The 10,398-nt window shown below is 41.4% G+C and overlaps 1 protein-coding gene across 1 annotated transcript in view; it reads right to left on the bottom strand.

The window, feature by feature from the left end:
- The window catches only part of si:dkey-205h23.2 (CUGBP Elav-like family member 3-B), a 120,779-nt gene that overhangs the window by 21,379 nt on the left and 89,002 nt on the right, over nt 1-10,398 (bottom strand). Inside the window, exons 4-5 of the mRNA XM_035652403.1 lie at nt 5,048-5,176; nt 1,074-1,153 (exon numbers count right to left, since the gene is read on the bottom strand). Coding sequence (XP_035508296.1) covers nt 1,074-1,153; nt 5,048-5,176 — 209 coding nt within the window. The remainder of the gene's footprint in view (nt 1-1,073; nt 1,154-5,047; nt 5,177-10,398) is intronic.

Raw genomic sequence — 10,398 nt, 5'->3', positions numbered from 1 at the left:
CAGAAGCCTCAGTCCAGAAGAGCCTAAATGTCGAATGCCTAAACCACAATATTACATTTTAATAATGGGTAGTTACCGAAATGCTTTCTGTGTTTTTTAATCATTGTGTAGCGAATAAGATTGTAAATGAACCTAAGAATAAACTCACACCTACACTATCATTTTAGATTATGCTTGAGCTATATATGCATAGTTATTTATTTTCTATGCCCATCATCCCACGACTTTAGTTTTAACTGTTATGTTTACATATATAGTATAATATAATAAGGATTTATGTGCCGTGCAGCGTAATCATATCTTTATAAGACTGTGAATGTAAACTCTCTCTGTCTGCTGAAAAAGTAGTCTGAATAGCAGGAGAAGGAAATGGATATTGAGTGAAAAGACAGATACAGAGTATGCAGCTGTGCACTGTAAGGTAGCGGATGCTGACTGTGTGAATCTTTTGTGTGTGATAACACACAGCGTGAATGTATGTGAGATTGTGGACTGTTGGATGTGCTTTGACAAGAGTCACTGTGGTGACTCACAGCATATATATATATATATATATGTGTGTATATATACATGTATATACACACTCACACTGTCACTGACACTGACTAGAGGCATACAGTACATAAAGATGAAGAAATAGATATAGATAATAGATATTTTTTCGCATGTATGTTTCTGTTGTAAATGTATGAGATTTTTTCCAGACACAAAAAATACTTTTTAAATTTTAAAGGCATACACCCTCCAGTGGGCATGTGCATGTGAAATAGAAAACTTTAAAGGAAGACTTGGTCTCTTGGCAAGGTAGAAAAACAGAATAAAAAATTCTATCGATCTTTGTTGTAAACTTTATCCCAGTCTACCTGAAACATTTTATATAAGAGGGACCACAGGGGAAAAATTCATAAATAGACGACCAAGTGACATTACATCCCTTGCAAAACTTTCTCTAAAACTGTCCAGATTGAGTGTAAAAGCAATTCTTTGTAACTGTGTTAAAATAATGTTGACATTAAATGTAATTCTGTTGTTAGAACACTTGTTATGAATGTGCTTCAAAGTGTGTTACTTACAGGCATAGTCTGTCCACCATGTAAGCTGTTGATGGCGGCCTGCGCTTCTGCGTGGCTGGAGAACTTGACAAAGGCACAGCCTGTGTACACAGAAAACAAGAAAAATAGAAGGGAGGGGCACAACGTCAGGGAGATGGCCTTGAATATGGGAAAAAAAACACAATTCATTACCATTGTTTTCATGTTATCTGGTTTGTAAATATATTCTGCCATTTGTGTGTTCAGCGCATAACTCTGAATAAATCAGTCTAATTGTAGTGAAGGCATTAGCTGCGTGGAACATCCTGTCCCTCGCCCATTTCTAATTCCACCCCCTCCACTTTGGAGCATGGAGCCAAGGCATTTACTATCCTGACTTGTTTGTGATTATTAATCTGTTTAATATTTACACATTGTGATTTGTGTGCAGTCACTCATAAAAGAGATTATGATGACAAAGGCATAGTATTATAATCTGCCTATCTAACCGAATCTTTGCTCGCATATAATTTCAGATGGAGGGGGGCTTTGCTCAAGGGGCATTCAAATCATCTTAAATCTGTTGTGTAGTTAATGCACAAAAGGAAAGTCAACATAAAAAGTTGGCCGGAAGACAAGTGAACGGTTGTTGGCAGCAGTGTTCTGGAGTCTCATTGCATTAACATTTCAAATGATGTTAAAAATGATTTAAGTAGATAATAATAATGCACAATATGTTTTTTTGGAAAGTTACATATCTTAACCACATGATTAAATAGTACATCAGTGTGTAGGTAAGGATAGGCACAAAACTACTAAAAGATAAAAAGAAAGCTAGTGAACTGAAATACAGTGGAACTGAAATGTGGTAATTTTCCGAAAGCCATTAAATTAAACAGGAGCTATTTCTCTAAGCTTTATGGTCGTCATAGACCGCACAAGGTATTCTGTTATGTCCTATTCTTATCCTTGCCTTCAGGTAGCTCATGTGTTAAGTCAAGAGATACCTAATTAACAAACTCATGGATTAATTCGGCCCCTTTTCATTAATCGAGTAGCACCAGTGTTTTAGAACCAAGCAGGCTTTTCCCGAGTTCAGTCCCCAGTTCCCCAAGAAATGCTGATACCTATTTAAAATGGTTACATATGTTCATATACATTTATTCACTCTACTTTCTCAAAGGAGCCGTGATGATTCATTTGAATTACAAACACTGATTAGTAGGCTCAGGAGATGTTCTGTGTCTGGCAGCGACCCATTCACTCCTACATCTCTGGAGTCAGCTTTGCTTTCCAGACAAACAAATTAATAATTTCCTGACAAAATCAAAAAAGATTGAACTGAGGGACACGCAGTATGTGCACAATCAATGGAGGACAATTTTCACCTTCACCTGGGGCTTTCTATCCACATTCCAGCTACACAATAAACGGTGAGCAGTGAGACTGCTGTGTGCAAAAATGTGGTGAGTAGTAAAGGCCATGTGTTTTCTGTACTGTCAAATGTCCTCAAAGCTGTATAGATCTACAGAGGCAAACAGATAAGTCAAAGAAGGCTTTGATTCTGTCACAGCACTCTAGCAGCCTTTTACTTCACTTGAACGCCCCTCCGGGTGGAGGCAGGAAAGGTCTTCATTTGTCCAACTGAAATGCATCAGCCTACTGTGTGCCATTTGACTGCAACTCTGTCTTTGAAGGAATAAACACATTTAACCTTTGCAGTTGAAATAATAAGGGGCCAGTTTGTTTGCAAAAGCCTTTTGGTTTTGTAAGGCAACATAACTTGTTGTTTCCCTAACAAGGCTGTCAGATATTGTGCCAGAATCCCAGTGACCCCAGCAGCTCAGTGCAACCAGAAAGACACTCAAAACTGCAGGGTTTGGCGTACAACGTCAGTGGCAAAGTCAAGTCAAACATACAATGTCCTCAAATTTCTCCACCCAAAAATCAATGCTGTAGCCTTGCTTTTCCTGACCTAGAAAAAAAGTTAAGGGACACAGAGCACAACATCTCAAAAGAATTGGAAGTGCTACAGCCTCATAAATTATAGTGCACATTTAAGTTTTTGAATTTGATGGCTCAGAATGAGTTGGGGAAAAAGGAAAAAGAGAGATTGTATTGCTTTCAAGCCAGAGGATCTGCACTGCCTTTTGAATTCCCGGGGTAATAATATGTATGCATGAATTCCATCCCGCTGGATGGGTGACATTTATAACACAACTTAATTATAGACCTAAAAGCCATCTCTCTATTTTTCCTGACAATTCGGGGCTCTATTCAACTCTGGCAGCAAGTGTTGCACTTTGAAAGTACTTTGAGGAGCAGTGCCATAGAGAGATGGATGTTAAACTTCTCGGCCTTTTTATTGGGTGAAGAGGGGTGCTGAAAAGCTTCTGAGTAGCATAAATTTACATCAACAGGGGACAAAGCCTCCATCATGGAACAGATAGCACTGTCAATTTCAAGGTCTGTCTCATTCAAATTACGCGAACCTCATCCCAAGCGAGGCGACTGGCAAAATAATTTGCCGTAACATCCCGTAATGATTGCGTGGGACTGTTGCACTGTGAGTGATAGGACCAGATACCTATATATGAGACCTTTGTCTGGTGGTAGCATTCATAGTTAACATTGCTCTACATTCTTCTATTTCATAGCAGTGAAAGAAAACGTGATGATCAAGCCAGTGATAATAAAGACAAATACCAACACAGGAAGCGTATGGCATGTGGAAAGAGGAGAAAGAAAAAGAGATGAGGTGTGGGGTGCAGGAGGGTGAAAAGGAGTGAAAGCGCGAATGAGGGAGAAAACTAGCTCCTGTCTGACACAACAGCACAGGCCTTATTTCATTTTATGTGCTGTCAATCAGCTTGAGGCATCTGAGCAGACAGGAAGAGAGGGGGTCGGACAGGGAGGGAGAGGCTGCGAAAGAGGAAACAAGCCAGGGAGAAAGAAAGGTAGTGGGCCGGTGGGGCGACGCAGAGCAATAGACCTGGGATTAACAGTGAGAGGAACAGATGTTGACACAGATAGGTGTGTGGTTCAGTATAGCCAGCCTTTCTCTTTGATATACTCAGAAGGCTCTCACATTATCAACCCTTCTCCCTCGCCTTTCCACACATCCTTTTCACACATTCAGATGCTTCATATAGGAGAATAAATCACAGTCAACAATGAAAAAGGAAGGTAGAGGTTCCGAGCAATATCATTGGCATTATCGCTCAAAATATGGCTGACAGAGATCCATCAAAGGATGATGGGGGAGCCTCCCGCACTCTCAGAACAATCCCACCTGAATCGCACATTTCACAGCTATCTTTAATTTGACCACGCTCTACTAACTAAATAGCACATAAGCCACAGACATGAATGCATAAGCTGTTCCTGAATGCAGGCAAATCTGCTGCAGAGTGAGTGACAGCAGCAAAACCCAGAGCCTGGCTGCTTTATTTACAGTAGGACATTATCGTCCAATGGTGTCTCTGGGGAGGGATGACGGGAATGTGGGAAACAAACATGATTACACCCCTCCGCTTTTCAGATAACAGGAAGAGGAGGAGGAGGAGAGGGGTGAGCAGAAAGAAGAGGTGTTGTGTGATGGATCTGTTGAGTACAAGTCTAGGGTGAGAGGAGCTGCCGTGATGAAGAGACAACATAAGAAGAAGTTCGGGAGGGAAAGAAAAAAGGAAAGAGGTAGAGTGAGAACAAAAAAGGGAAATACAGAAAGTAGTGTGAAAAGGAAAGTGGGAGGAAGGAAGTGTCGGAGCACAGTGACAATGAGGTATGAAAGAAACGCGAGTGAGATACGTAAGAGGTGGGGAAAAACAAAATAGCTGAAGGGGAGGATGAGTTATTCAGAAGAGCAGAGTGGATCGCAGACAACGTCAATGAGTGTGCAGTGGGTAAAGCATGGTTCTAAAAATGTAATGAGTAGAAAGAGACACATGTACAGACGGACAGAGGGATTAAGAGGGACAGACAGGGAAAAAAAGAGTGGGAGGTGTGTGGGCTCTGACCCTTACTGGCCCCATCAGGCCCTCGCAGGACGGTGCACTCCTCGATCTGGCCGAAGGTCTCGAACAGCCGCCGGACGTCGTCCTCACTCTGCTGCTTGCCGAGCATTCCCACAAACAGCTTCCTGTCTTCTGGATAGGAAGAGAGGAAGGGGGAGGAAGGAGGGAGGGTGGAAGAGGGGAGAGAACAGACAAATGCTACAGCTGATGGCACCGTTCTGCTGAGCTGAGAGGAACTTGTGCAACTCAACCCCCCCCCCTTTTATCAGCAGTCTGCTGTGTTGAGCCTACGCTGCTGCTGCTGCTGCTGTTGCTGTTGTTGTTGTTGTTGTTATTGTTGTTGATCTTTCTGATGTGTGGTGTGCCACCCCACCCTGGTATGAGGGAGATCTATTCCTGTTTCCAGTGAGCTATTCAAGTCTGCCACAGTGACGTTTGATAGAGATGATGTTTGGAGCGCTGTGGGTTTCAGGTAAAGGTAGAAAGAGAGCGGGAATATTTTGCACAGGTAGACAAACTGTTAGATCGTCTGGATGCTTAAGTCACTGAGATGAAAGAGAACATGGAACAAGAACATGGTACTGCATTCTCTCATCACCAAAGGAGTAAGAATTATAATAAGCAAGAGTAAACTCTGCAGCACATTCTATCCACTGATAAACAGTGTCCTAGCTAGTTATTATAGTTACTATAGTCCTAGGTATTAAAGTCTGTACTTTCTCATCCGCTCCACTTACGGCTGACTATAATATGTAAAATTTAAAGCAGTCACACTTATGTATGAATGCCTATAGAAAAAATTTGAAGTCAGGAAACAAATACTAGAAAAGTAGCAAAGTAGAAAAAAAAAATGAACATGATTCTGCGCATTGCCCAGTGTTGGCTGCCCAGAAATAACTGATGAAGCTTCTCCGTGTAAAATTACTTCTGGGTAATTATCAGCCAAAGATTTGCAGATTTGTCATTTTTCAACTCCCAACAGTTGCAAACAAATAAAAAACTAAAATGAGACTTAATTCATATTGTGCAATTCAGAGAAAGAATGTGTTTTCCCACTATTTTGTGCACACACTGCATAATTCCACATATGTTGCGTACAAGTTAAAAGGTAAGTGAGATTTTATTTTTCAGTACAACGTAACCAAAATAACCACAACCATGACCTTTTGCTTTCACAGCCCAGTGATTAAGAACAGTGTTTGTCTACTATAAAAGCTACAAGATTTAGTTCTTGTGCCTTGAAACGAAAGAATGACTAAGCATTGCAGTAGGTAGTTTTTATTGTGATATATGAATATGTGGTTTAATTAGCTGAATCTAGTGTGATTTAACATCTTGGTTAATGTGAGTACTGACTTTTCCCAATTTCCTAAACAATGCTCAACTAGAGTGAAAAATGCAGCGTTGCTCGTCATTAAATTAGAAGGGCAGCTCCACCTATACCATGTCATAGTTGCTTCCTTAGCTCCAGAGGGGGGCACTCTGGCACAGACATATGGACTCTATACCACTAAATTTTGGCCAGTCAGAAAGCCAAATTTTTCTAATTAATCTTTCCCGTGCGCTGGCATTAGACAGAGCATTCATCTTCTTTACATCTTTTACATTATGCATCCCCTATTCCGCTGTGTTGTGGAATGAAATGGCTACTAGCAAGAACCTATCGCCAGAACTGATGGAAAGTGGCAGGAAGAGGAAGAAGAGTTTATTGGAAATGACACTGTTGATCTTCAGTGTGAGTCATTTGACTGGTAGGGAGCGGGCGAGGAGTGGGGAGGAGCGGAGGGCGAGAGCATCACCTGGGCCTCGACAGATGTGACGCCTCCTGTACCTGCCAGGCCCCATTAGACGCAGCTGTTCTAAAAATAAAGCACCAGGGCTTCCTTTTTGCATCAGGGAAATCGGATCCTGTTCCATTCCTGTAAAGTTCAAATGAGACACGTGCCTGCTACCCGCTTGGCCACACAAATGAGCACCTGCATAATCAATAAGGCCATGCTGCCTGGTCTCTACTGCTGGTGTTGTAGCTGTGGTGTCAGTCCATGTTCCTGTAGTCACGCCTCACACAGCAGGAATTCTCAAACCCACCAGCTGAGCCTGGTACTACTGCTCATTACTGTTCCTCCTACCTTGGAGCTCCAGGGTTGGAAGTGGGCGAGAACCCTGAGGAGATCACCACAGAGACAGCCACTTAAACTTTCGACTGGGATTTAGCAAGGAGCGACAGGAGGACAGACGTCTAGCTAGCTATTGGGTGTCAATGGATGGAGCTGCGCAGCTGTAAAGTCAACCCTGGACAGGTGTTAGAGAGAAATGAGCCTGACCCTGTCCATGGCAGAAAAGGTGAAACATGAAGTGCGGCAACAGCCTGTCTAGAGCACACGTGACTTTGACTCAATTGTCCCTCCATCTTTCACATTTTCACTGAGGTGTCACTATTACAACTTAAATGGGCAGAGTACAGTTTTACAGGCCTCCTGCAGTGTGTTAATGTTTTGGGACAAAAGTCTCATCTCGGTCCTGGCCCGAGGAGATCTAATGGCGGCTTTACAAGGCTAATTAACAAGCCATGAGCGAAGTAATGAACTTTCCAAATGTGCTGGCAAACGCAAAAATAAATTACACCCCAGTGAAGGCATTAAAGGAAGTGTGAGTGTACTTGGGAGCCTTCCTTTGGGAGAGTCACGGTGAGAAAATGAATTTGGAGCTGCTATCTTTTCATTGCCTGACCTAAGAGTGTCTCAGTCGGCACACTGCATGCCCTGGCCAGAGTATAGATTGCTATTAATTAGTCCGCTTTGCACCTGTCTCCATAGTAGCTCTTATTGGATTTTGCAAGTTCCCGCTCATCTCCTATGGCCACTCGCATGCCTTAAATTGGCATTTTATGAATATGAATAAATATCTTGTAATGCACCCTCTGCACAAGGAGATGACTCTGTGACTCCAAATAGTTATCCATTAAAAGTGGGGAGAGGAGAAAAAAAAAAGAATACTCCTCTCGAGTACAGTCATGTATTTGCATTAAAAGGGGTGAGGACCTTCCTATGGAACTGTCTGAGGATGAGAAGTATGACAAAACTCATTGAGCTGACTGTTTGACCTCTTTGTACTTATCTCTCATTGAGAGGGGCTCATCTTATCCCTCTAACAGAGCTGAGCCACACAGCTGGAGAACATTTGAGCTCTACAGCACTTCTCTGCTCTACTCTGAAGAGACCTTTGTAATCTGCACTTTCAAACCTAGCCACTACTTTAAAATAATAATGTGTGTGCAAATGTGTGTGTGTAGTTAGGAAGCCTGACTATAGCAGTTAGATTCTTTGTGTCATTGCATCTTCAAATATTACTAATTAATCAATGTATCTCTCGAGCATTTCTGCTGTATACATTAAAATGTAACCAGATTCAAGGATACATAGGCCATATAAAAATGGGTTTGGGTGTATGGAGGTGAATGTGAACACATGCTTTGATTTTGCTTGTCAACACATGCTTTCATATGTTTTATTATACTTATGTATAATATAATGTATATAGTGTGTGTGTATATAGCATACCAGTGTCTATGTGCGTTTGTGTGTGAAGGCAAATAAAGTTTCAGGCCTTAGCCAGTGCACACTTGCTTCCTCTTGCACACAAAATAATCCACACGTCTTCTTTGTTTCCCCCACGTGCCTCATCTCCTGACTGGAGGTGAGAGCAATTGTGTGGAAAATGTTTCCATGTCAGTCTCAAGCCATGTCCAAACTGAGGTGGCATGTGGACAGCCCCATTTTATGAATGCAAATAAAAAAGGAGATCAAAAAAGTTATCAAAACACTACTGACATCTGACAATTGCTTGTCTCAGGAAGGCTTTTCATTTCAGCGCACGGTATATTAAAAATTAATGGATTTTGCACAGACGCCATATGCTGTCAAGATTGATGCTTCTCTCCATGGAGTAAAATGCTACTTGTGTTGTAGGTTGCAGTATATGCATATAGATAGTGCTTTTCTTTTTCCTTTCTCCTTTCTTGTCTTTTTGTCTCTCTATTGCTCTGTATTTCTCTCTTTACCCTTTATTGTTATCCCTCACCCTACTGTTTCTCTCCAGGCAAAGAATCAGTTACTAAGAAGTCTACTTTTCAAAAGTTTCTGCTTTTGTTTGCCAATAATGGGAATATTCTCTTTAAAAAATTACTCTCCTGCTCCTGTGTCGTTGTAAATAATTTTTTTTTTTCTTCATGATTCTATCACTTACTGCCCATTGGCAGTCGTCAGGGAAGCTTGGTAGTAGTAAGTGTTCAGAAAGCATGGACAGCTGCAACCAACGATAAAAGATGCCTGCTAGGCCGCTGGGTGCATTTCAAATGCAGAGTAATGTTCCAGGCAGCACAACAGAGAAGTTGTGCTTCTTATGGTCTCATTAGAAAAGCCTGATGCTGGTGTGCAGCTGCCTGGGAGGCCCGCCACCAGACACACTCACACATGTAGGCGTACAGACCGGGTGTACAAAATGTTGGAAACGGCTTCTTAATATTGAGTTCATCATCTACTGTATGTTCCAATAGAGTAAAAGCAGGACTCTGTTTGGAATCAAAAGGTGCCATTTGCTTTCAGAATAGGCTTTTAGATAATGAGCATTAAACATTTGCACAGTATGGAAAGAAAAACTAATAATAATCACATATCACAGATGCTCTTTTGTTATCTAGAACTGTTATAACTGTTTAAATCTGTGCTTTATAGTACTCTACAGAACATGCTACATTCTGTTTAAAATTTGTACCAAATCAGGCATGTCACAGAATAACATGTTTGATCATAAAACTTCAATAATCGTATTACCTGTCATTTTAGAATTATTGGATATGTAATTTTTGATGCTGCATAGTGAGAGAGAGCCAATTACTCGCTGTAATTGGCAATGAGTGAACAGGGTGACTGAAAGGTAACCACATCAGATGACTTTCAGAATGGACCAGAGAAAAACAACATAAAGACAAATGGAAGCATTAAAACTAAAATAAAAATGTTTCTGATGTAACTTTGACATGTATCCATCGTGCAATTGCTGGTCAGCATTAAAAATATGCCTACAACCTTTCCTTAGCATGGAAATGGTGCATCCAACTGACCATTTTCCTGGCTGAGACGGTTTACAGTGGTTTTCTTGTTTTTGTTGTTGTAGTACAGCAACAGTATGGTGTTTTATTCTGAACTGTATGTAGGATTCACTGTCAATGTGCACAGTTCACTTGCAGTATTGAAGTTAATGTATAAAGTGCAATGTAATGTACTGACGTAACGACCTGCATGATATATGATTGGTTAAGCTGCATGTCCCAACCCCCCCCCCCCCCCCCCCCC

Source organism: Morone saxatilis, unplaced genomic scaffold (assembly GCF_004916995.1).
Source record: "Morone saxatilis isolate NCDOM2014 unplaced genomic scaffold, NCSU_SB_2.0 Contig11, whole genome shotgun sequence".
In the NCBI taxonomy this organism is placed as follows: domain Eukaryota; kingdom Metazoa; phylum Chordata; class Actinopteri; family Moronidae; genus Morone; species Morone saxatilis.
This window is presented reverse-complemented; position numbering and strand designations above follow the sequence as displayed.